General features: G+C 50.8%; 1 protein-coding gene across 3 annotated transcripts in view; it reads left to right on the top strand.

The window, feature by feature from the left end:
- The window catches only part of ABAT (4-aminobutyrate aminotransferase), a 74,572-nt gene that overhangs the window by 45,147 nt on the left and 3,298 nt on the right, over positions 1-26,127 (top strand). For all 3 annotated transcript variants that reach the window (XM_037020804.2, XM_037020811.2, XM_073214731.1), the window contains exons 3-15: positions 622-719; positions 2,502-2,531; positions 3,882-3,999; positions 7,431-7,480; positions 14,386-14,466; positions 15,119-15,211; positions 15,726-15,788; positions 18,035-18,098; positions 18,580-18,728; positions 20,460-20,597; positions 21,205-21,372; positions 22,623-22,769; positions 25,955-26,066. In XM_037020804.2, coding sequence (XP_036876699.1) covers positions 622-719; positions 2,502-2,531; positions 3,882-3,999; positions 7,431-7,480; positions 14,386-14,466; positions 15,119-15,211; positions 15,726-15,788; positions 18,035-18,098; positions 18,580-18,728; positions 20,460-20,597; positions 21,205-21,372; positions 22,623-22,769; positions 25,955-26,066 — 1,311 coding nt within the window. The remainder of the gene's footprint in view (positions 1-621; positions 720-2,501; positions 2,532-3,881; positions 4,000-7,430; positions 7,481-14,385; positions 14,467-15,118; positions 15,212-15,725; positions 15,789-18,034; positions 18,099-18,579; positions 18,729-20,459; positions 20,598-21,204; positions 21,373-22,622; positions 22,770-25,954; positions 26,067-26,127) is intronic.

A 26,127-nucleotide genomic window follows, 5' to 3' on the forward strand; every position in this document is an offset into this window, starting at 1 on the left:
AATTTTTACAAAATTTAAATGATTTTTATAATCTTGTCTGTCACATTGCTAATACCATGGGCATCCTTCCATGTCCATAAAAATTCAAAATGTCTACCTAAAAACTACTAATGGCTGCATAATATTCCATTGTCCATGGAAATGGAATGTGTCATTTTCTATGTAGCTGCCTTCCACTGTTGGACATTTAGTTTGTTTTCTGTTTGTTGTTGGACACAATACCATTAGGAATATTTTATATAACCTGTACTATGAGAAATCTGTTACATAATATTTTATAAACTCTATCTTTGTGCAGTGGTCCCATTACTTTCTTAGACTGATTCTTAAAAAAATGAGATTGCTCAGTTCAAAGGAGTAGGCATATACTCAGACTGGCAGGATGTGGATGTGCCTGTTTGCCTGCAACTTCTCTGGCACTGGACTTCCCCATTTTTAAAAGGTCTTCAGTGTTCTTGTGCTGTCTAGGTCTGGCCCCACTCAGTGTTCTGAGGTGGTCTGGCGGGGACGGGGCTGAGGTCCTGGTACTGCCTCTGCTGGAGACATTGGGCAGCTGTCAGGGATAGAATTCTCATTATATCCGCTGTCACCAGGGGTCCTCATCATCTTTGTTTACTGCAGGACCGAGACGCATCAGTCAGGCTGCAGCCAAAGTCGACGTTGAGTTTGATTATGACGGACCTCTGATGAAGACAGAAGTCCCAGGGCCTAGATCTCGGGTGAGTTGAGCACACCTGCATGGTGTGCTTCAGAAAAGAGCAAAAGGAATCCATGGGGCAAGAATACAGCCAAGCTTAGGGACCTGTATTCTTAGCCACTTTCAGAGAGTTCACCACTAGAGATCTGGGGCATGAATAGAGGCTGTTAGGCCATCAGAAGTCAAAGAAGCTTCTGAGAAATGTACCAGTTAGCTGTTGGTACAATAATGCTGCATAACAAACAATCAGAAAATGTCAGCAGCATCATGATTGCTCGTGCATCTGGGGTTAACTGGGAGTTGGCGGCTCTGTTGGGCCCGTCTACATCCTGGGGGATGACTGCCATCCGTTGATCTCAGGTAGGCTCGTCATAGTCACTGCAGTGCCTTCGCTCTGCTCCATGTGCCTCTCAGCCTCCAGCAAACTGGGCTGGGCTTCTTCTCTTGGGGAAGGCAGGGAGGGTGTGCTGTGGCTCTCCAAGGCCTCAGCTCCATCCTGGCCCACCACCACTTCCCGCTCATTCTGTTGGCCAAAGCGAGTCACATGGCCTGCTTTGAGCCTGGGATCGAGGGCTAGAGCAGAACATTCACCAACAGTGGCAATGCAATCAGGGACAGGACATGGATAGCAAACGCTCTTGAGGTTGACTCCAAAGGATAAAAAGGAGGAATTTGCCAAAAGAGAGCATTGTGCTCTAGGCAAGGGGAATTGTATGGGGGAGAGGCATGCGGGGTGACAGTACATGGCATATAAAAGACAGCGGGTGGCTCTGAGTCCCTGGAGTAGATGTTAGTGTGTGAGAAGGAAGTGGCACATGAAGAGTCTGATGAGGGAAGCTGGGGCTTCCCTTCAACGATGCTACGAAACCTGCATGTAACACATTTGGAATGCTGACTAATCTTGAATCTGGGTTGTGATGTGCAATACCGGTTTTAATGTTTGCACCTAAAAAACAACAGTGTAAACTTTTCTAATGCAAATCAACTTTTTTTTGCGCATTTTGCAGATTTTATTCATAGTACCATTTTTTTACTGTCAAGAAATCATTACATTGATGTAAATGATTATAGTTATTTTGATAGCCTTTTGCTAACAAAAGGAGAGATTCTTTCAGGCATATTTCTTTTGGGGGTTAATTTAATCGTAGTGAAATACTTGGAATAATTTTTCATATTCTTTTTATTAATATATTTTCTATTTCTATGTAGAAATATATAATATTTACACATTTTATAAATACACATGCATATATATATATAAATAGTGCAACATTTTATGACTCTGGTAAAGTTTATTTCGTGTTGAATTATTCCAATCAAATCTTTGTACTATTAAAGCAACTCATTTATAATTCCCACCTCCTATACAGATTCGCACAAAGGGTTTATGCAGAGTTCAGATTATAACTGTAAATAGTTCTTTGTTGTGCTAATTTTATTTTCAGTTAATTTATTTCCCTAATGAAGTATTAAAGACTTTTTTTCATAAATAAAAGCAGAACCTATGCTTTTATGGACACTAAACAGTTTAAATTCTTTTGTTCAATATTTTAGTTTATTTTATCGTTATTTTCCAGGTGTCTAAGTCTGTCCAGTGTCCTGGTAATTTAACTGGTAGGAATACTTTCCTGCCAACTATTTGTATTAAGCAATTTAAAAATATTTATAATATAACTGACCAATTATCAGGTTGTTGGCATGAAAGGGAGAAAATGCCCCAAGGTGTGGGAAGACCTGAGAGATTTCAAGCTACTTTGGCAAGTGTGTGCTCTCACGGTAATGTCTTTGCTCTTCTTGCCTGCAGGAGTTGATGAAACAGCTGAATATAATTCAGGTAAGTGAGGCTGAGGTAGCATTCCTCCCATTTCCCATTGCTTCTGAATTACAATTAAGCTGAGGAACAGATACTTGCTCTGTCCTGGCACTTTAAAAAAAAAGTACAGCTGACTTTTGTTCTAAACCTTTCTTTCTAATTTCCCTACTGGTTTCTCCTTTGATTATGTGTTGCTTCATTTCCACATTTTCGTGAACTTCCCAAACTTCTTTCTCTTATGAATTTCTAATTTCATTCTATGGAGGTTGGAAACTTATTTTGTGCGATTTCAATCCTTTCAAATTTATTGAGCCTTTTCTATGGCCCTGCATATGCTCTATCCTGGAAAGTGTTCCATATGCACTTGAGAAGAGTGAACTCTACTGTTGGTCAGGGGGGTGTTTTCTGTAGATGTTTGTGAGGTCCGTTAGTTTAGACTGTTGTTCAGGTCTTTTTCCTTGTTATTCTTCTGGCTGGCCATTCCACCCACTATTAAAAACCAGGTATTGAAGTCTCCAGATATTCTTATAAACTATTTTCCCTCCAATTCTGTCAGTTTTGCTTCATATGTTTTGGGGCTCTGTTATCAGGTGCTTATATGTTTATCATTGTTATATCTTAGTGGAACTACCTCTAGAAATATTTTTTGTTTGGTTTTATTGTCAATTTGTCTCATGTTAATATAAACCATCCCAGCTTTCTAATGATTACCGTGAGAATCATATATCTTCTTCTATCCTTTTACTTACAACCTGTTTGTATTCTTGAATCTCAAGTATGTCTCATGTAGATGCATCCAGTTGAATCTTTAGTTTGACAGCTTCTGGTTTCTGATTAGATTATTTAATCCATCCACAATTAATGTTATGGTAGATATGGTTGTATTTACATCTGCCATTTTTACTTTGTGTTCTCTATATGTCTCATATCTTTTTTTGTTCCTCTGTTCCTTTTTTACTATTTTTTTCTTTCTGCATTACATAGCTATCTCTAGTGGAAAATTTTCATTTCTTTCATAATTGCTACATATATTTTAGTTTTCTTCATGGTTGCTCCAAGGCTTACCATATACATCTTAATGTACCAGAATCTTCTTCTGATTTATATCTCAGCCTTCTTTGTTATGATATATAAAACACATATGGAAAAATTCATAAAATACAAATTCACAGCTTAATAAACTATTATAAATCACACCACCCATGTAGTTCCCCGGAAAGCAACAAATACAGCATTGCCAGACCCACAGAAACCCCCCATGTGTCCACAGAATGGGCAGATGTGCTTTACTTCACCAATTTAAGCTTAATCCTGAAAGACTGAGAATCCAGGGAACTACAGTGAGTTGATTCAGTCTCTTCTTTCCCCAAGAATGCAGAGGCTGTGCATTTTTTCTGCAATTATGAAGAAAGTCGAGGCAACTACCTGGTTGATGTGGATGGCAACCGGATGTTGGATCTTTATTCCCAGATTTCCTCTGTCCCCATAGGTAAGAGCCGGCAAAGCAGTCCTTGAATGTCACTTCCCTCCGTGTCAGTCGTGACTGTCCAGATTCTGGGTGCTCTTTCCAGCAGGCACATCCCTCTGTGCCGCCAGCCACTTCCCTCAAGGGCAGAGAAAAGGAGCAAGTCATTCATAGAGGGGGTATTACTAGGAACTTCACACGTTTTCTGTCGTTCACCCCTCCCCAAAACCCAACAAAATAAGCATGTATTCGTGTATTCATGTCCCCATTTCATAGATTGATAAAGCTTGGAGAGGTTGAATCACTTGCAGAGGAAGCATAGCTACAATGTGAACCCAGGTCTGTGTGACCACAGTGTCAATGTCAGTTAGGTTTTCTGGAAGAGCCTGAGGCAGGGATTCTGCACAAGTAGTTCCCTGAAGGAAAGCTCTTGGGGAGAAAGAGGAGGGAGGGAAATGGTTTAGGACAGGGTGGGTAGCTAGGAAGAATGAGGTCTCAGTCTGAGACTGGACAGACCCCACAGGGTAGGGCTCTGGAGCATGGACTGCACCCCAGAGTCGATCCCAGACCAAGAGAAGGAGGCTGGCCTTTTTGTACCCCATGCCAGTCATTCACTGCCTGTCAGCTGCCAGAGGAAATATATGTCTTCTCTTGGGCAAAACAGCTTCCATTTGCCAAGAGCAATTTTCCAGAGAGGAGGCAGCTGGACCATTATCAGCACCCCCACACAAAGTATCTGGGAGAAGGGTGGCCTGCCCAGTAAGGGTGACCTGGTGGGGCACCAGTAGCATCTGCCTCACCAGGCTCACCTCCTGGCCAGACAGAGCTAACTGCTGTAGGGGGGCACAGCAGACGATGGCACAGACAGGGCTGGTGTGGCCATGCAAGCAGCTGCTCTTTGTAGCTAAGATGGTTGGTGATCCTGTGGTTGGAGGAGTCCCTGCAGCACCCAGTGATGTCCAGGCTGTGTCTAATGAAGCCTCCCCCTCAGATGATGCCACGCATCCTCTGCTCCCCATCAGCATCTCCCCATCCCTCCCCTCCCAGCAGGCTGGGCCTCCCGCCCGTGACCCCTGTGAGGTCTGCACTCCTCCTCCGGTTCCCCTGACCCAGTCTCTGGAACCTATTTATTTCCCATTAAGATGCAATTAGACAGTAAGCAGATGGCCTATTCCTTTTGGGAAGTCCAGCATTCCCAGATGGACTTTGAAGGCATTTTGGATTCCAAGATTTTCAAAACCCGGCCTGCATTCTGTGTTGGAGTGGGAGGGATCAGATCTCAAATTTTCCAGGGTTCAAATCCTAGCTCTGCCTTATAACAGCCATGGGACTATGGGTCACTCACTTCCCCAGCCAGGCAGCATATGTATGGGGGATGTCGGGGGCCAGGCCAGCAGTAGTTGTTAGAAGACTAGAATTTCTAAACGTTCTCTCTCTGGCCACCTTTTCCCCCATATCTGTAGTTTTTGAGATGATTTTTTTAAGCTAATAATCACTGAGCATTTAGTATATGCTGGCGTATTGCTAAGTCCCTGAGTTATTTCATTAAATCCCTACAACGGTCCTTAGACATTGGGTCTTTGAATATCATGTCCAATTTATCCATGGGGAGCCAGGTTGCAAGAGGTTCACGGTTTGCCCAGCGTGTACAAGGAGCCCAGGGGTTTGAACCAATGACTCTCTGCCTACTAAGCTTACTTCTGTTAAAGCAGCCTCCCAGCCAGCTGCCCCTGCCCTGCCCTCCCTGCAGTGGGGGCGCCCCCAGCATCAAACGCTCAGGTGTGGGATTTCCCTGGTCTGAGGGAATGGCTTGGCTTTCACATCTCCTCCTAAAGCCACTATGACAAGCTGCATCCGGGGCTTAATGAGATTTCCCTGGAACTGGCATATCTCCTGAGGCAGGAAAGTCACAGACACCCAGGCTGCGTGATAAGGAGCCAGAACTGAAGGACCTCTGGCCAACACACGGCTGGAAGAAACCCACCGTGTTCCTTCCGTGATGATGAGCATCTACCAGCCTGGGGCCCAGCGTACCTTGCAGTGGGGTGGAATGGAAAGGGGGTGCTGTCAACAGCTCTGTCCCTGTGTCCCCTAGGCAGCACCCCCAATCCATCCTCTTCACAGCAGGCAGGGTGGAACCACAAGGCTCTTCAAGTCTGTTCGACGTCTTTGATGTCAGGGAGGAGAAGTCTCCCCTGGCTGGTGTGGGCCTGAACCTGCTGAACTCCTGTCAGGAGGAGGGCAGGCCCCAAGCTCAGAGCCTGGGGCAGGCCTCTCCCCATAAGGAATTAAAGCCTCCTTTCAAAGTAAACATACTTACTTAAAAATGAATTGTTTTAAAGCAAACAGGTACGAGGATAAGAACCATGGTACTTGAAGACCAGGAGTGTGTCTCCAAGGCCTACTTCCCGTACCAAGTGTCAGCGATTAGCCTGTTCTCGTAGACAAGTTTCGAGTTCTTGCCCAGACCGCTGACTCTGCACAGTTTTCATTCATTCAGCTAATTCCCATTGAGCTGAACACCTGGCCAACACCTTTGAGGGGTTCACAGTCTGCTCTCCTGACCTCTGTGCCTCCTACAAACTTGGCCTTCCCGTGGGAGCTGTTGCCTGAGTCAGGGGGAACCAACAGGAAATGGAACTGAAGCAACCAACCAGGGCACTGCGGCTGAGTGCTGGACAACACCGTCTGCGCCTCCCTCCTTTCCGACAGAAGTTTCCATTCACTGATCACCTACCTCGTGCAAGGGCTTCCTGCCCATTATTGCTAACCGGGTACCACGTATGGGTATGAGGCTGCTTGCAGGCCTGGAGATCGGGGCGTCACGGCTGACACATACATACATTGGTCTTTATACACACGTGCAGGATAAATCGTAGGAGAGCAATTGCCGATCAAAGGGCGTCCTAAGCCTTGTCGTGGGGCGTCAGGCTCAGCCTGGATGGTAAAGGCAGAGGGACCCTTGGGATAAGCCGATGCACAAAGGCTCTGACATGCCGGTCACAGACCGCCGGTCCCATCCCTCACTGGCACCTCCCTGAGCAGACATTCACTGCGATTTGACTCAGCCTGCGGGCCCTGGGGAAGAAGCTGAGGACAATGTTTGCAGTTTATCACAGCGGCCTGGGGAAGCCCTCCCAGCCCTGGTCCTGAAGTTGCTTTGACCTTGCATTCACCTCCCTTGTGTGTCCAGTTCAGTCCTGTAGCTCTCAAAGCTGAGCATCAGAGTCAACTAGAGAATTTGTTGAAGATTTCTGGGCAGCACCCTGAGACATTCTGAGCCAAAGGGTCTGGGGGTGCTCCAGGAATGGGTCTTTCTGTCTGCAGAGGATGGGAAGACCCCCTTGGTGGGTGAATGGAGAGTTGCAGGGATGGAGAGGAAAGGAGGGGCAGGCAATGGGCGGGCAGGGGACACTTGACAGGTGCTGGCCTCTAACGGTGCCCCCTCTCCCCAGGTTACAGCCATCCTGCTCTCATGAAACTCATCCAACAGCCTCAAAATGCGGTGAGTCCCATGTTTGCAGTGTTCGTGGTGACCCAGAGGACCCTTCATTCACTCATTCATTCATTCATTCACTCCATGGATATTTCTTGAACACCTACTATTCACTAGTCACTTGCAATACCTCGGTGAGCAGAACACAGAGCCTGGTCCCGCGAGACAGTCGATAAACCACACTCGTAAATAGAGAGTTGTGTCCATATTAAGCACTACAGGGAGAGGCAGGCTGTGCTGTGTGGGCATAAAACAGGGATGATGATAAGCATGGCTGACGTTTATTAAGAGCAAAACGTACACCCACCACTGCATTCGGCACTTCACAGCTGTACTATTGACAAGTCTGTCGGCAGGTACTGTTTTTATCCATTTAACAGACAAGTAAACTGAGGCACAGAAAAGTTGAATATTTGTCCAAGGTCACACAGCCAGAGAGGTACTGGGAATAAAACCCATAGGAGCTGGGCTTTTCGGGGATGGCTGGGGTCAGGGAAGAGTTCCCAGGAAGTGACATTTGAGCTGAGACCTGAAGGAGAAAGTGCTACAGGTGACCAGCCAGGGAGAGGGTGAGGGGGACCAGCAGCGGGCTGAGCACGAAGGGAATAGCATGGCTGGAGCAGGGAGCCAGGGGGGTCCCAGGAGGATGGGGGTTCAGTTGTAGATACCACACACCTCAGCCTCAGCACCCATGACAGTCGGTGACCCCTCCCTGATGGGTGCCATCCCGGGCACTGCGGGGTGCTCAGCGGCACCCTGGTCCCCTCCCCCTCGACACCACTAGCATCAGCTCTCTGGTCGTGAGAACCCAGTGTCAGCAGACAGTGTCAGATGTCCCCGGGGGGTGGCATCTCCCCCCCGTTGTGGACCCGTGAGCGGTTTGCGCCTCTGTCCTGAAGGGTGGAAAGCAGGAAGCACCCCCACTGCCTGGAGCAGCTGCCCCCCAAGCACACCGCTCGATGCGCTTCCCCTGTTACCAGTGTCTCTCAACTGCTTCTCCACTGTTACTTCCCTAGGGAGCCTTTTGAGACATTATTTTCCTCATTGTTCCACCATCATTAAATTTTACCACCACCACATAACAGTTTCCTGTTGGTATCGTCACAAATCACCACCAGCTTAGAGGTGTAAAACAGCACCTGCTTACTATCTCAGATTCGGTGGGCCAGGCGACCAGCCGGCTCCGCGGAATGCTGCACTTCGGGCCCATGGAGCCGAAGGCTCTGGGGGGGGACCGTGCTTCAGGGGAGCTCATTCAGGTCCTGGACTTCATCCTTGCGGTTTCCCTCGTCGTCCCTCCGCCTTCGAGCCAGCAATGGCCGGCCAGTCCTCTCTGTCCCCTCCCTGTGTCTGCCTCACATGAAGGGCCCCAGTGGGCCCACCCGAAACATCCAGAATAGCTTCCCTCTCTGAGCTGATCAGGAACATTAATTACATCTGCACGTTCCGTTTGCCATGTGCGTGTGACATATTCAGAGTCCCAGGGATGGGATGAGGGCGTGGCATCCTCTTGGAGATCACAGTTGTGCCCACAACACACTCCAAGATGTGGTATATATGATATTCAATAAGGTGTGTATGGCGTGGTGTGCAATATGGTTGGTGTGTAGGCTAGTGTGTGAAATATATGGGGCATGGTGCATAGGAATAGATGGTTGTGCCTTCTGCGCCACAAGAGCGAGATGTTTGTCACCCCCACTGAGAATGCATGAGTTGCAGGTGGTCCCCACAACCCAGCTACCATTCCCCCAGCTCCGGCTAGGCAGATCACCTCCCTTACTTCTGACGGCAGAGGTGTGCCCCTGCCGTTCTGTATTCCACATAAATGGAATGAGGTACAATGCGCGCTCTTTAGCTTATCTGGCTTATTCGTCTGGCAAGCCATCTATGTGATTCACCCGTCTTGCCTACTGCCACAGAGCATCTATTCTCGTGGCTTTAGCACATCCCACTGTGAGAATACAAAGCAGTTAAGTCATCCATTGTACCGTTGATGCGTTTTTGGGTTGCTGACTGCTGCCTTTGCTCATGTGTCCTCGGTGAACACGTGCATGCGTTTCCCTTGGACACAAGGCCGAGGGGAATCGCCAGCTGTCCTAGTGTGTGCACACAGTAAGCTTCAGCTAGTGCCTGTGCACAGTTGGCCTCAGCAGATCTGACAGGCAGTTTCCAAACTGATGGCTGGGTCTCCACTCCCTCCGGCCGTGTGTGCGTTCCAGTTGCTCCACATCCTCACTGACACTGAGCATTACTGGAGGGGCCTTCATTTTACTCAGAGTGACATACCTGTCCACACATGACAAAGAGCATGATGCTCTTGTGGCTAAAACAGGAGGCAAGAGCTGAACGCCCAGCCCTTGTCAGGAACCGACTCCTCAGCCCCAAGCTTGAAGGCAATAGGGAAGAGCCACGTCTCCCTCCTTGCACACAGGTGTTCCTGTGTGGGAGCCTGTGGGGACATTCCTCTCCTCCAGTCAGTTGGCACATTCAGGGGCTGCCGTAGTGGTAACGGGCGTCTTCCCTGGGGCGTCTGGTGAGGTCCCTTTGCGGCCGGGGCTCGTGGCTGTGTTTACACGCAGAGCCCAGCTTTGTTTCGAAACGTTCTGCGGATCCCAGATGCCTCAGCAGTTGGTGCTGAAAAAATGTGTCAACAAACATGTCATACACATTTGCAGTGTCGGCTGCCTCCGGAGGCAGGATCGTCTGCGACAACACGTGACTTCAAGGCCTAGGGATTCTGATTGCAGGGGGTACCCTGCCCGCATCTGTCCCTGAGCCAAACTTCATCCTCTGTCCCCCAGCCGGCCCATCTCTGCCCTCTCACCCTCTCAGGGGCCAGCCCTATAGCTCTGCCATCACCCACTAAGATCTGCCCCAGCCGATCCCCTGCCAGCTCCATGGGCACTCCTCCTAACTGCCTTGCAGGGACCCCTTTCTGGTGCCCACTGCCTTCCGGAGGCACCGCTAGCCCCTCCACTTCAAAGGCAAAGCCCCTCATGATCTGGCTATTATTGCTTCAGCTTTATTTCTTGGCATTTGTTCAATCACCCGTTATTGACTGAATGCCTATTGTGTGCAGGGAATTCTTGGTGCTGGAATTTGATGGTGAGGCCGTGGTTTGGGTCACAGTCCAGATCAGCCTGTGTTGGCACTGTTGCACAGGGAACGGGGCTTGGGGCTGTGAAAGGAGCACCTGGTACAGTCTAGAGAAGCGACATCTGACTGCCGTAAGCTCAGTGGGGGCACCCCAGCCACCGGGGTGGGGGACCCCTGGCTCACGTCTTGGCTACCAAATACTTGGCTGGAGACACAGTCAGGTGGTGTCACGGTATTTTTGCCCATCTGGAGCAGGTCCCTGGCAGGTTGCTAACATCCTGTCCACCCTATGGTACCCCAACCATGTCACCCTGAAACTCCAACATGACCTCATGGCCCTGCAGAAAATGAAGCCATGGCCCCTGGAGCCAATATCTGATCCAGTTACGATTTCCTGTGTCACCAGGGCCACCTCATTACATTGCCCACAAGTTAAACAATGATCATTTGGCCCTGCACATGCACAGCCATTGGCAATGAATGGGACTGATATTCAAAAGATGTGACATGAATAATCACAGTCTGACATTCAAGGTGCCTGGGATGGACATGGGGCAGCCGGCCCAGTCAGAAACACACATGCCATCACCGTGACGTCCTGGCCTTCCCACCTGCGGGACTGTCCTTCTAGACTGAGCTCTGGCCTCCTCTTATGCTATGTCATCTCACTGGCTCCCGACAAGCATTCAGTGGTCAGGGGTTCCCCATTTTGGCAGCTAACAACTCTGAAGACCAGAGAGGTAAAGTGACTTGCCCCAAGTTGCATAGCCACTTAGACCGAGTTCCATTCTCTCCATGCCACACTTCACGGCTACTGAGTCTGACGGCAGCGATGCTAGCAGCCTGTCCTCATTTGATTCTGCAACCCAATGTCCCAGATATCTTCTGTTCTTAATGTCACGCTTTGTCGAGCAAGAACACCACCTCCACATCTTCCCTAGTCCCAGATAGGCACTCAAGCTGCCAGCCAGCCTGGTCATCCTCTCTGTGAGCTGCTGCCGCCACTGCCAAAGGATAACAGTTCCCCTCCACCCTGATCTCGTGATGCGCTTGATTTCTTCAGAGCCCCACTAACTGCTTGGAGCAAAAAGGAAAGGCCCCCAAAGACCCCTCCAAGCTAGCCATGGTCTCCAGGTTGCGCCAAGCAAACTTGTATCCAGAATTAACATTTTTGGGCGGAGGCTGTCTGTGGTGTCTGGCAGAGGATGGAATCTCATGTCATCAAGCCTGTGTGTGAGTCGTAGTTCCTCCCCTTCCTGTCTGTGTGACCTGGGGCAGGTTGCTTGACTTCTCTGGTCCTGTTTCCCCAACTCTACAATAAGGAGGGTTAACTTCCCCCATTATTTATGCTGGACACACCGGGAGGTGGTAAAGCAGAACAGTCAGCCCTAGAGTGTGGATCTGCCCCCATGCCCAGCAGTCCAAGCCAAACGCCAAAGCTGCCGGAAGGATGAATTCCGGGGCCTCCCTAGGTGGAGATGCTGCTGTTTGGCTTTGCACCAAGTTCGTCACACTGATTCTGTCTCAGAAGGAGAGGTGCCCAAGAGGTCCCCCAGTCCCAGGCTCAGTCAGTCCCCCCTCTTTAATTCAGACTGATTTCAGATTTACTGGCAAATTGTAGAGACAGTGGCCATCTACTGTCAGCGAGGTCCCCCAGGGCTAACACTCACCTCTCCACGGCACCTTTGCCAAAAAGACATTAACATTGGTCCATTGTGTAGGACAGACTGTATTCAGATTTCACCAGTTTTCCCAGTAATATCCCCTTTTTTGTTCCAGGATCCAATCCAGGATGCCACATGGCATTTGCACCATCCCTTTTTAGAACCCAAATCTGCTTCCTGGAGACCTCATTCTTACCCTTTGTGCAGATCCTCCCAGACTTCCCAGTCCCTACAGGATGGAGAACTGGATGGCGCCACTCTTATTCCACCTGCATTTCCATTGTCTTTTCTATAACGATGGATACGTGTCATTGTAGATTTGTCAAACCCATAGGGTGAACGACATCAAAGGTGAACCCTAGTGTAAAATAGTAGCCTTTTTAAACACCACTAGCCCCATCACATCACCTTGTACTAATGTTCCCTAGTTTACTTAACCTAATACTGGCATGTAGAGAGTTTCTCTTTTTTGTTAAAAGCAGGAATACACGAATAATTAAATGCATAGCCTTTGGCCACGTTGGAAATCATATCTTTAGAGGAGATCTAGAAATGAGGTAGCCAGTCAGAGTATAAAATACCATAAGGCTCTTAACCTAATGCCCATGCAATTGAAAGTTTCACCGAGGTTGGTGTCCTTGCAGTAGGAATATTATCCTTTTCCTTTACTTTAAGGAAAGTATTTGAGGACAAGCCTTTGGGGAGATTTGGGACCATGGCCCTGCGTGTGCCTCCAGCCCCGTCGTGTGGGCAACTAGCATGCTGTCTGTGTTTTGAAGCCAGCAAGGCAGGGGATGGTTTTCTGCAAGACGGCAGCTGAGGAGTGTGGACTGCCCCTTGGCCAGAGATTGTTTTAGGATGATCTGCCAGCATGTTAAAGTGGTATGAGTTCCCATTAAAATCTGCGTGTCCCTTCGCTTTTGAAGTCCGGGGGCACTGACCCCCTCAGCCTGCTTCCCTGCTCTGCAGTCACAGGCCAGGGCTGCGGTTAGCCGAGCGGGCTCATTCTGCTGCCCTGCCATGCCCCCCTCATTTCCCAGGCATCAAAGCGAGCATCCATGCAATATGAGGCTTTCACTATTGCTTCCCTTGCCGAGGGAAATACTCCAGATTTATCAGCATCGGGGGGTATAAATCAACATACAGAGTCAAGGCATTTTCCTCCCATCGCTCTTCCCATGCTCCGGGCATTCTGCTCATGTAGCCAGCCCACTTACCAGGTCGCTCACCAAAGCCCTGTTCCAATTAGAAACTCCAGAGCTGCCATACTGCCTCTTAATGCCCTTTTTCCCTGTGTTTTTTTAAAAAGTTGAAGTGTAATTTGCATTCAGTGAAATCTATCCTTTGTAATACATAGTTCTGTGAGTTTCCCCAGCTGCATAGTCATATAGTCACTGTCAAAACCCAGACACATTTGCACACCTGTGTTCAGAGCAGCGCTAGTCATGGTAGCCAAAGGTGGAAGCCACCCACGTGCACATCAGCAGAGGAGGGGAGAGAGAAAATGTGGTCCATCCACACAATGGGAGATCATTCAGCCTTGAAGGGCATTCTGACCCACGCTACAACACGGACGAACATTCACGTGCATTCACGTCTCAGTGTGATTGGGTGCTCTCATTTCACTCAGCTTAATACCGAGGAGTGGGGTTGCCAGGTTAGGGGGTGCATGTATGTGTGACACTTTAAGAAACTGCCAGACTGCTCCCCAAAGTGGCTGCACCTGCTTACAGACCCACAAGCTGTGAAGGCGAGTTCTAACCACCCCACACCCTCACTGGGGCTTGTCCATTTTGGTTTTCAGCCATTCTGATGGATTTTTTTCTTAATTGCAGATTCACAAGAAATTGCAAGAAAATAGGGTAAAGGGGCCCCATGTGCCCTTCACTTAGCTTCCCGCAACAGTCACATCTTTTATAACCGTCGTGCTTGTAACTGTCGTGCAATATCACAACCAAGAATTAGCACATCACTTTTTTAAACCCAGAGCATCTTAGCAGTGGATTTCTGTAAAAGTACAGGCAAACCTGTCATTCCCAGCGCTGACAGAGACCATCAGCCTGCCCGAACCTGTCTGCTATAGGACACATCCTTGGTGGCTGGGAGCTGGGTCAGAGCCGCCAGGTCACCGTTTGTCCCCCGGCCTTTTTGTAGAGCACGTTCATCAACAGACCTGCCCTGGGGATCCTCCCTCCGGAGAACTTTGTGGAGAAGCTCCAGGAGTCCTTGCTCTCGGTGAGTCCGGGGAACAGCCCACCACCCTTGGGGTCCACGTCCACCTTCCAGCCCTGCTGAGGGGCAGTTCTGTGCTGGAGGCGGGGCCTGCAGGGAAGGAGAGGCCTGAGATCAGAACCAGGAAGGCTGGGGCGCCACTGCCCCGCTTTGCTCTTTGTGCTGTTTGCTTTCTCAGAGTATTTTAATTTCCTTTTGAAGAAGGGGTTCCTTGTGTGCAGGAAGAAGGGAACTCAAGAGAAATAATGTTTGTCCCATGATAGGAGCTTTGCATTTACTCAGCCTCCCTGATGGTTCAGTTTCGGTTGTTAGGACCAAAGTCATTCGGAACCTCAACATCCCACCTATAAAATGCAGGCGTCTCGGGAGTGGCGGCTGCGTCAGCAGAGACAGTCTGGGCTTTCCTGCACCCTCTCTCCCTCTCTGCTCTCCAGCCTTGGGGCCTTCCTGGGCTTCTCCGCCACCCCGGAAGAGCCTGAGTCCACTCTCCCTCCAACTGCTTGCAGGGCATCGCTTGCTCCCTCCCAGCATCCCTCTGCATCCTGCAGCCTCCACGGCCCAGCGTGTGGTCTCCACGGAGGCCCTGCCCCAGACGGGAATCAGGACGTAGGGATTCAGGACAGGGCTGAGCCCACCACTGTTTCCCTCCCTGCAGGTGGCTCCCAAAGGGATGTCCCAGCTTATCACCATGGCCTGCGGCTCCTGCTCCAATGAAAACGCCTTTAAGACAATCTTCATGTGGTACCGGGTGAGCTTTGGGGCATAGCGCATGCACACACATGCATGCACATGCACACGCACACACATACACACACACACAGAGGTTCCCAAGTACCCCCAGCCACACACTCACATCGTACTGGTTGTGCCTACTGGCTGGGGTACCAAACACGAGCGACCACAGTCACAGTACGGAGAGGGCCCCTGCCTGGACTGGGCTTTCCAAACATCCTATGGGGTATGAGGCTTTGGAACCAAACTTACCCAATGTAATTACACTGTTTTACCTGGCACAAAGAATACCCTCAGCAGATCTTAGTGGTTGCTAACAGAACAATGATGCACTTGATGTATTCATCTGCGGGTTTCATCACAAACACAGTTAACAACCTCATGCTTCCATACTTAGTGTAATGTAGACTCAGCCTCGAGGAAGCTCTCCCTCTTGGTCTGGACAATGTGTGACCCGTGGATGCGAGTGGAAAGTGGTGGCCCCTCTGACTCCAGGGCTTCTCTGAGACTTTTCTGTTTTGTTTTGTCAGAGCAAGGAAAGGGGCCAAGCGGGTTTCTCCAAAGAGGAGCTGGAGACTTGCATGATCAACCAGGTGAGCAGAGCAGGGGAGCCGCCACCGCAGCCTGCCTCGGCTGACGCTGGTCCATGGGACCTGTCCTCCTCCAAGTCAGCCATAGCAAAACGCCATAGATAGGGCAGCTTTAACAACAAAGTACTTTCTCACAGTTCCGGGGCTGGAAGTCCAAGATCAAGGTGACCCACTTGCATCCCCAGGGTGGGCCTTCTTCAGGGCCCAGGATGGCTGCCTTCCTTCCACGTCCTCACATGTCAGGGAGGGCCCGCCGTCCGGTGTGTCTTCTACAAGGACACTAGTCCCATCATGAGGGCTCCCCCATCATGACCCACTCACGTCCCAAAGGCCCCACCTCCAAACACCACCACACTGGGGGCGTGGGCTTCCCCGTAGGAATCTGGGTGGGGAGAGGTGCAGGCGTTCAGTCCATACCAGGGCCCCCAACCATTCCCATTCCTGAGCCCATTCCCTTTGGTATCAAGGCCAATAATTACAAAGGAAAATGACTGGAGCCGCTCCTCACCAGCACTCAGCCGTTCATCAGGATAACCGCCTGAATGGGACCCATCTGTGGAGGCCTTTAATGCATTCTCTAGAATAATCCAGAATGTCAGCACAAATGTTCAGGGGTATTCCCTCCATCGGCGTTTACGGTAATGGTATCCAGGAAAGACTGAAATCCACCTGTATCTTCACTAATGGGCAGAGAGGGCTTAAGTGCAGGAATTCCAGGGTTCTAGCAGTTGAGAGCACAGGGGAGGCTGGTGGGGGAGGAACAAGCGGGTAGATTCCAGGCTCCCTAACCAGCTTCAGCCAGAGCATGCCTGTCCTTGCCCCGGTGATCTCGTGTGGGATCCCATCACGATGTAGACAGAAGTGTCTGCTGCTTAAAATGGGAAAAATGAACCAAGAGCCACTGAACTCAGTAGCCCGCTGTGTGCAATATTCTGAAAAAATAATCAGACAGGCTTCCTCTTGGCCTGGAGACAAGCGTGCTGTAATTTAGTGAAAACAGCGCCAATTGTACGGACACTGTGCTCTCAACCATGTAAATAAATATACAGGAAATTACTAGAAAAAGTCCCGCTGACATGTTTACAGTGGGTTGCCTCTGGGAGGCCAAGTGGCTTCAGGGCTTTTTTTCTAATGCTTTCTTAATTGTTTTTCTCCCAATCCAACTCTTGCTTGCAGATAGGCCCAGGACCTTCCTCCACGTTCATAGAAACTGACATAAACAATAAGCTTTTTCTTTTTCCTTCTGGCCCTTTCTTTAAAAATGGATAGTGCCCTACGTCTTTTTCACTTGATGTCTGAAAATCCCATCCCACCAACATTTCCAGATCTCATACTTCAGCGTAGTAGCTGCACTTGGATGTGCAATAATGTGTATATATCATATTTATAATCAGGAGATGAAGGAAAATGACAGGAGGGTCTTCTGGAGTTTGTCGGGGGAGGTCCTGGGGCTTTTCCAGGGGGTCTCAGGGACCCAGTGGGGATCAGCCAGCCTGAGAAAATGCCATGCACACCTCCCAGGCACTCGGGGCCCCCAGGCTACCTGGCAGCTCCCCCTGAGTCATCTGGGAGCAAGTCCATTTCCCATGGCAGGTGGAACAGGAAATGGTCAGGAAACAACAGCTGAGCCATTTGCTTGGGCTGGTAGGGAATTGGGAGTTCACGCATCCCTCACGGAGAGTGGAAAGAGTGGGGTCCCCCCCACCTTCCACACTGCCCTCCTCCAAAGGCCTGGGGCCTTCCCTGTGAGGTACCCAGCCCAACCTCACGTCACCAGAGGCAGGTATGCACCCATGAGCACCAGCCCACCAGGAACAGGAGAGTCCACAGCTGTCTGGATCTGGAGCAGCCTGTAGATGCGGGTTAAAACTCGCCCCAGCAGCTGGTGGGTGGCAGAAGGGAGAGAGGCTGCGGTGGCCTGTGGGCAGGGTGCTCGCCGGCCTTGAGGCCTGGCCACCTCCCGTTGCCACTGAGGGAAAATGGGCCCAAATGGTGCAGAACTTGTGAGAAGACAGAAGTTCAGATATTTATGTGAAATCTCTTTATTTAAAAAAAAATTTTTAACCATGTGAGCAAAAACAAAATGTCTGTGGGCTGGCTATAGACCCCAGGAGTCCAGTTTGTGACTTCGGCCTGAGAAGGGGCTCCTGTTCTTCGGACAGACGTTGTGTCCCCCAGGTTCATGGGGGAGACGACCGAGTCCCCAGGCCTTACAGCTCTGACTTATGACCACTGTTCCTTGGTTCCAGGCCCCCGGGTGCCCTGACTACAGCATCCTCTCCTTCATGGGCGCGTTCCACGGGAGGACCATGGGTAAGGAGGGACGCACGGTGCCGGGGGGCAGCCGGAGTAACAGTGACAGTGACGGGCCTTTGCTCTCACGTGGTGGTCTCCACATGTGCTCTCCTTGACTCCATGCTGTCCTCTGCCGAGTTGGGATTATTATTCCCGCTTTGCAGATATGGATACTGAGGCTCAGCAAGGGAAGGAACATTCCCAGGCCACTCAGTGGCAGAACCAGGATCTGAACCCTCGTCTCTGCCTTCAGAGCTTGCACTTTGTCTATGATGATTCAGAAAGCACATGTGTGCACACGTGTGCACACACACACACACACACACACACGCAAAGGGTTCACAGGCTCTGCCTCAGCCTCAGGACCTGGGGTTCTGCAGGCACAGACCTCCTGGACATTTGAAGACTTGGTCCGAAATGCCTGTCACCCTCCTTTTCAAACACTGTTCATCATCTTTGCCCACGCCAACCGCCTGCTCTTCTGTTTTGCGGGGCCTAGGTTGCCTAGCGACCACGCACTCCAAAGCTATTCACAAGATCGACATCCCATCCTTCGACTGGCCCATCGCACCGTTCCCGAGGCTGAGGTACCCTCTGGAGGAGTTCGGGAAGGAGAACCAGCAAGAGGAAGCCCGCTGTCTGGAAGAGGTAGCACTCACGCAGCTCCTCCCGCACCCCTGCCCCTTGCCCTCGACACTCCAAGACTCAGCCCAGGAAAAGAGGGGCACACAGAGCATTTACCCTGGGGCCTGTGTGGCACTCCCCAAGAGGGATGTGGGGACAGTGGCCTTGCGTCCCAAATGTTGCGCATTAGGGAAGGCAATGAGGCACATTGATTTTGCCACTGAGCATCCATCACCCCATTTCTCTCACCTATTTCTGTGTCATTTAAGTTTCTTTGGGGGCAAGCTTCACTGACTCTCAAGTAAAAGAAAATGGATTTACGGGGAAATTAGGGGATAGCTCATAGACAAAGTGGCTCCATAGGACCCTCTCCACTGTTTTCCAGTCTTCTTCCAAATCCTGGGGCTTCTTTGGGACCCCGGGGTGGGGCGGAGGCCGTGCAGCGCCCTGTTGGCGCCGTGCCTCCCCTCCACCTGGAATAGGCCCCTCTGGCCAGTTCGCAGAGGGGGTCTTTCTGGGGAAGAGGCAGTGGCTGGCCCTCTTCAGGTCTGGATTTGAGCTGCACTACTGCTGGCTCGCCTGCAAGCATACTCCTTATCTCAGTCAGTCAATAATGAACACCTAGAAGGTGTGCAGCCAGGTGCGGAGTGCCGGGTAAATGAAAGAGACAAGATAATGGAGGCCAGTGCAGCCCTGCCTGTAGAAATTCCGTGCAAGCCACAGTGTAATACAGTATTTCTAATCACATTTTTAAAAAGTAAAAAAAAGGGATGAAATTAATTTTAATAACATTTTATTGAACCCAGCATATGCAAGCTATTAGCATGTTACCATGTGATTAATTCTTAGAAATTACTGATGAGAGGGTTTTCTCCTAGTTCTGCATAACAAAGAAAGATTGCACTTGTTTTTCTGGGTGTGTGGCTTGGGTTTCATTAATCATAAATAATGTATCACAGTTACTACTCTTTAATTATCTGTAAGATGATACCCACTTTAGAACAGGAGTTCAAGAAATATAACCAGGTAGAGACAGTCAGGCACTTTTCTTACCACCCTGTCACTGTTAACAAGTAAATTCTCTTTTAAGTAACTTCAGCTTCATTAACATATATATATATACCATAAAGTACGTTCATTTAAGTGTCTAGCTTAAAAAGTTTTGACAAGTAAATGCACACATGTAACCATCACCCCAGAAAATGTCCTAGGTTCCGAGGAGTCAGTCCCCTCCCCACTCCATGCAACCACTCCTTGGATCTCCATCACGACAGATGAGTTTTGCAACCGTTTTTTTGAACACATACTCTTCTCAGATTCTGCACAAAAAAGACTCTCCTACCCATAATAATTATATAGCAATACCAAGAGTAATGACATAGTAGAGTTTGTAGTAATACAGCAGCCCTGGAGTTCCGTATGGCGGACACTGGGCTGTTAGGATCCCGTTCAATCCTCCCCAAGGCCCGGTTAGGTGCACGCTGTCCGTATGCCAATCGTACAGATCAGGAGAGTGAGGTTCAGAAGGTTGGATGATTTTCCCGAGTCACCAGTTTCTATCCCACAGCACCAGTGCCAAGTAGGACACGTTCCCATCCACATGTGTGGCTCCAAATGGATGCCGCAGCCCTCATGGGAAATGCACAGGAACATGTTCTCCACGCAACTTCCAGGGGTTCCTGGAACCACGTCCCCATCCACAACGCTGCTCAAGAGCCTCCACAGGCCACTATCACTTCCCCCTTTGGAATCCAGGTGGAGGATCTGATCGTGAAATACCGGAAAAAGAAGAAGACGGTGGCTGGGATCATCGTGGAGCCCATCCAGTCTGAGGGCGGGGACAACCACGCGTCCGACGACTTCTTCCGGAAGCTGAGGGACATCTCCAGGAAGGTCAGTGCACAGCGATGCATGGGGCCTCAGGCCATTTCCAGTTGATTTTCCAGGACCAAAAGTTAGGTTTGGGTGCCTTGTAAACCTCCAGATGTCCAGAGGCTGCTTGTCGGCCTCACAGGTAGAGAAGTTGGAGCCAGGGACAGGCTAGGGAATTCTTCCCTAGAATTTACTGCAAAATCAGCCTCAGACATGCCCAGTCAGGGCCTTTCCCCATCAAGGGCTTTCTGGGTGGCCTTGCCTCCCTTTTCCTTCTAGAGACCCCACCGCACCCCTCAGCCCAGTGTGACATGACTGGAGGTGATTTACACACAAGTGCTAAGTAATGGTCTGGGTGATGAGCAGAGCTGTCACACATGTGGGGTGAAGTCCAGGAAGCGGGTCTAGTCCTCCGCTGGGACCTGTCTCCTTCTGAGGAAGTCAGCTTGCCCACTTGAGGACAAAGCTGCCCTCGGGTCAGGGAGGATTGGAGGTCCCAGTTTTGTCCCAGCCCAGCGGCGGGGGGAAGCACTCAGAGACAGCTCTGGCAGGGCTGCTCCACCAAAGCCTCCTTCTTACAGCGATTAGGTGGGGGTTCATGTCTCTCCCTCTCTCCCATCCCGGCCAGCATGGCTGTGCCTTCCTGGTGGATGAGGTCCAGACAGGAGGTGGCTGCACCGGCAAGTTCTGGGCCCACGAGCACTGGGGCCTGGACGACCCAGCAGACGTGATGACCTTCAGCAAGAAGATGATGACGGGAGGCTTCTTCCACAAGGAGGAGTTCAGGCCCAACGCGGTGAGAGCGGACCCCACCTGTCCTTTCCGGGGCAGGGAGGGAGGCGGTGAGGGCGCTGTCCTGCCTCCTAACTACTCCTTCCTCACAAACAGGAACCAGGTGCACACCTAACCTGTCACAGAGGTTGTCTAAGGCCCATCTTACCAATTATTAGACAGTGGTTTCAATCACCCAGCTCTCAGCAAGGACACTTCCTAGCAGTGTGTTGTCAGTCTTGTCCTGATTTTTCTGTGTGCATAGGCAATAATGTTGTTAATAGCTGCTGCCATAATGAGCATTTGCTCTCCACTCCACCCAATTCTAAGCACTCCTAATGTACTTTTAATCCTTATAACAGTCTAACCAGGTTGGTGTTATTTTTGTCTCCCCTTTTACTAAAGCGGAATCTGTCACAGAAAGGTTAAGTAACTTGTACAAGGTCACACAGCCTATTGAGTGACAAAGCCAGGATTCAAACTGAGAGCCCATGTTCTTAACCACTATACTGTACTGCCACAGGTACACAGGATTCTCATAACCACATACACGGTCATCCAAGGCCCAGGATCCTTCCTTCTACCTTTTCTGCATGTAATTTCCACCCTAAAGCTTTCCTCATGGTCCAAAATAGCTACTAGAGCTCCAGCCATCACATCTCAATTCTGGGTAGTAAAAAGGAAACAGAGGGACAGGGAGGACAAAGTAGCCCCCTTCTTGTCTTCAGCAGCCTTCCAGGAAATCTCACGACACTCCGAACACTTTGACTAAGATCTGGTCACGTGACCACTCCTAACTACAAGGGAGGCTGGGAAGTGTGTTTCAGTCGGCTGCACTGACACCCTGAATAGTTCATGGAGTGAGTCAGGTGGTCTTTGAGGGTCACACTGCCGTCAATCAACTCCTGACTCCACCACCCATGAGCTATATTTTCCCTGGACAAATTACTTAACCTCTCAGAACCCCAGTTTCCTCTTCTGATAAATGAGGATTACAGTAAGTAAGGCCACTGTCTTGACTTCTCCAGGAGAGGAGTTTCCCAGGGCAGGGACGAGTTGGTCTCCCTAGCAGTAGTCCCCTGTACTACACCTGTAGGGCTGTTTTCATGGAGGGAATTCAGTGAGATGACGCGGGTTGTCCTCCCTGGCACCTAGGGTATGTCCACCAGCTTAGTTTCGCTCCTCTTAATGGAGAGACAAGTGTGTTTGGGGGAAGTGGGCCCCCCCGAGGTACACCTACGGGTGGCTCTTCCAACACCCCGTGCCTCCTTCCAGCCGTACCGGATCTTTAACACCTGGCTGGGGGACCCGTCCAAGAACCTGCTGCTCGCCGAGGTCATCAACGTCATCAAGCGGGAGGACCTGCTGAGCAACGCAGCCCACGCCGGGAAGGCGCTGCTCACGGGGCTGCTGGACCTCCAGGTACCCAGCCCCTGGCCCACCCAGCTCCCCCAGGACCCCCGTGGGCTCCCCACCGCCCCTGCTGAGCTGTTCAGCTGGCACTGTCCGTTCCTGTAGGGAATGCCTTCCTGCCCCTCCGTATGCCAGCCCGTTCCTGCTTCCCGAACACCTGGTTTTCTGTTGAGCTCAATTCAGACATGCCTCTCTCGTTCCCAACTCCCCCTTCTCTGTACAATCTTCCTTGTACTCTGTAGCCATGCCGTCCAATGGGAGACACATGCAAGCCACACACGTAAGCTGCACGTGAGTGCTAAATGTTCTAGCAGCCATAGTGAAAGCAAAAAAGGAGTCGAAGTTAATTCTGATTGTGTTATACTTAACCCATTCTATCCAAGATGTTAGTATCTCACCATGCCTATAGAAAACGGTGAATGTGATAGCTCATACTGGTTTTCTTATGTAAGTCTTTGAAATCAGTGTGTACTGACCCAGCACATCTCGATTCGGACGTGCCGCCTTTCAGCAGCACGGTGGCTTCCGCACCACAGAGCGTGGCCTTATTATAATCATCTGGCCTGTTGCCATGCCCCCTGCCTCACACCCAGCCCCCCACATAAAGGTCACTGTCCTAGACTTGGGGTGGGGGCTGTAGGGGGAACCAGGCCAGCACTGGGGTTGGGAGGAGAGATGACCTTCTGTAGGTTGCTGGTCACACAGAGTGCTCACCACCCCCACCCCAACCCCCACCCTATCACCCATGACCTGAGAGACCCACCAATGGGCGGTGGAGGAAGGCAGGAGGGAAGCACAGTCCCAACTCCATTTATTGAGCTCGTGCTATAGGAGGGCCTCTGGGGCGCCTTCAGTTCAGGGTGGCCCTAACACTCTGAGGTTGTTACCATTGATGAGTAAATATTTCTGTTCATTGAGAACTTGCTATGTGCCAAGCACCGTGTTAAGTGTTCTATCACATTTAATTCTCAGAAATGGGTTACTGCATTCGGCGGGGAGGGGAACAGGACCACCCCGACCACCACCACTGCTAGTGGGGTGGCGGCAAGCCCAGGACTTGGTTCTGGACACAGGACAGAGGCAGGAGCTCCAGGACCACCCGGAACATGGCCCCAGGAACCGATGCCAGATTTAACAAATTACAACAGGACTCCCAGTGAACAAGAAGAAACAGCAGCCGATTTTTTTAGCATAGGTGTATCCTAAGCAGCATTTGGGATATACTTAGGCTGAAAGGTTACGAGCTGCTTATCTGAAACCCAAATGTTCCTGGGCATCCTGTGTTTTCTGGGGCACCCCTAACTCAGAACAGTCTGAAATTAGGGACGTGTAAGCACCCTTCTTTCCCGGGTGAGCAGAGGGCATCGTGGGGAGGCAAACAGCAGTGAGGCGGTGGGTCTAACTGGATCTGCCTGATCACAGCTCTGAGGGTGACGGACAGCTGTGGCCCTCGCAATGGAGTTTCTCTTCTTTTTCTGTTCTTGGACTGGGCCTGGTGGGTGAGGGGGCTGGGCCCTTCCTGCCACTGCTGTGCCCCTTCACTGTCCCCAGGGCGGCAGGAAGCGTGACAGGCGGCGCACCTTTCCCCCAGAGATGGCTCCTGCCCACTGTGCCACGGGAGGGCCAGGCAGGGATCTTCCTGTCCTGAGGCTGTCACAAACAAGGGCTGCTCCCTGTCCCGGAGCGACCTGCCTTCCCTTCCCTTGAGGTCCATGCACACTGATGGCTGCCTTCTTCTGAGCTGGGCATCGTGCCAGGCTCTCGGAATATGGAGCACCCGGCGGAGTTCACAGCCTGGCAGGGGCCATGGGTGGACACAAACAAGGCTGCACTGGGAAGAAAGAGAAGCTGAAGGGTGCAGCACCGTCTGAGGTGTCCCCTGACAGGCCGGTGGCAGAGAGAACAGTCGGAGGGTCACGGTCAGACTGCAAGATAGCCTTGCGGCTCAGGAGTAAACAGCAGACGGGAGCATTGTGAGTGACATCATACCCCAGACACGCAAGGCCAGGGGCCGGACAAGTGGCGGCCACATTAGCTCTGTAGGTCTCTTACTGTCCCAGTTAATGCTGTCAGTCCTCAGTCACCAAGGCGGGTCCTGGAGGAGGCACCCTGAAGGCCCCCGACTAAAGCACCTGGCTCTGCGAAGGGGCATGGAGCACAGTGTTTCCCGAAGTGCATTCCGTGTGCAGGATGGTGCCACGAAAACACCCCAAGCCAAGGCTGGAATCTCACGTTTGGGAGACCAGAGCTGGCTCCCTGAAAGGAGGGAAACTCTGGGGTCCCTATCAGGGCCCTGCACAGCTGTAGGCAAGGGGTTAGGGTTACAGCAGTGCAGGGAGCGGAGAGATGGGTGACAGAAGCAGATGTGTGTACACACTCAGCCCTGCAGGGACAACGGGTGGGGAGTTCTGTGTCCTACCTGCGTTAATTAAGCAAGTCGACAGTTCCTAAGACCTGCTGTGTGTGGGGGGGGGGTTACTGGCCGTCAGTGGCATTCTCTGGCTTATAGACGCATCCCTCCAGCCTCTGCCTCTGGTGTCACATGGCCTTCTTCCCGTGTGCGTGTGTCTGTGTCCAAATCTCCCCCTTCTCACAAGGACGCCAGTCATTGGATTTAGGGTCCACTATGATCCATACAACCTCATCTTAACCTAATTAATCACATCAGCCATGACCTTCTTTCTGAAGAAGGTTGTCCTGGACATGAATCTGGGGAGGGAAGCACTATTCAGCCCAGTCCAACTCCCAGTCCCAGAGCCTTGAGTGAGAATGAGCCTTCACCCTAGAAGAATATCCTCTTTCCTAGGAGAAGAGCTGATTAAAGGTGGGCAATCTATCAAGCATGACCAGGTGCCTGGCCCTGGGCTTAGGGCTTGACATAGAAACCTCACCTCACTAAATTCTCACCACAGCCCATTGGGTTCAATAGCTTGTACAACCTTCACTTTACAGAAGAGGAAACTGAGGCACAGGCCACTTAAACAGCTGGCCCAAGGTTGCACTGTGAGAAAGAGGCAGGGTCGAGTTCTGAACCCAGAACTGGATGTCTGCTGAGCCAGAGCTCTTACCTGCTCAGGGGCCCTGCCAGTCCACAGGGAGGCCCACTGACTGGGCACGTGAGAAACCACAGGCGCGGAGCCTGGCCAGTACACAGGGGATGGACTTTGATGCCAGCCTTGTCTGCCCCATTCCAGGCCCGGTACCCCCAGTTCATCAGCAGAGTGAGGGGACGAGGCACCTTTTGCTCCTTTGACACTCCAGATGAATCCATACGGAATAAGCTCATTTTAATAGCCAGAAACAAAGGTAAGGTGGCCAGGAGCAGGAGCTGAGCTGGTGTAGGTGCAAAGTATTGCTAGGTATGTGG

Source organism: Manis javanica, chromosome 10, assembly GCF_040802235.1.
Source record: "Manis javanica isolate MJ-LG chromosome 10, MJ_LKY, whole genome shotgun sequence".
Lineage (NCBI taxonomy): Eukaryota > Metazoa > Chordata > Mammalia > Pholidota > Manidae > Manis > Manis javanica.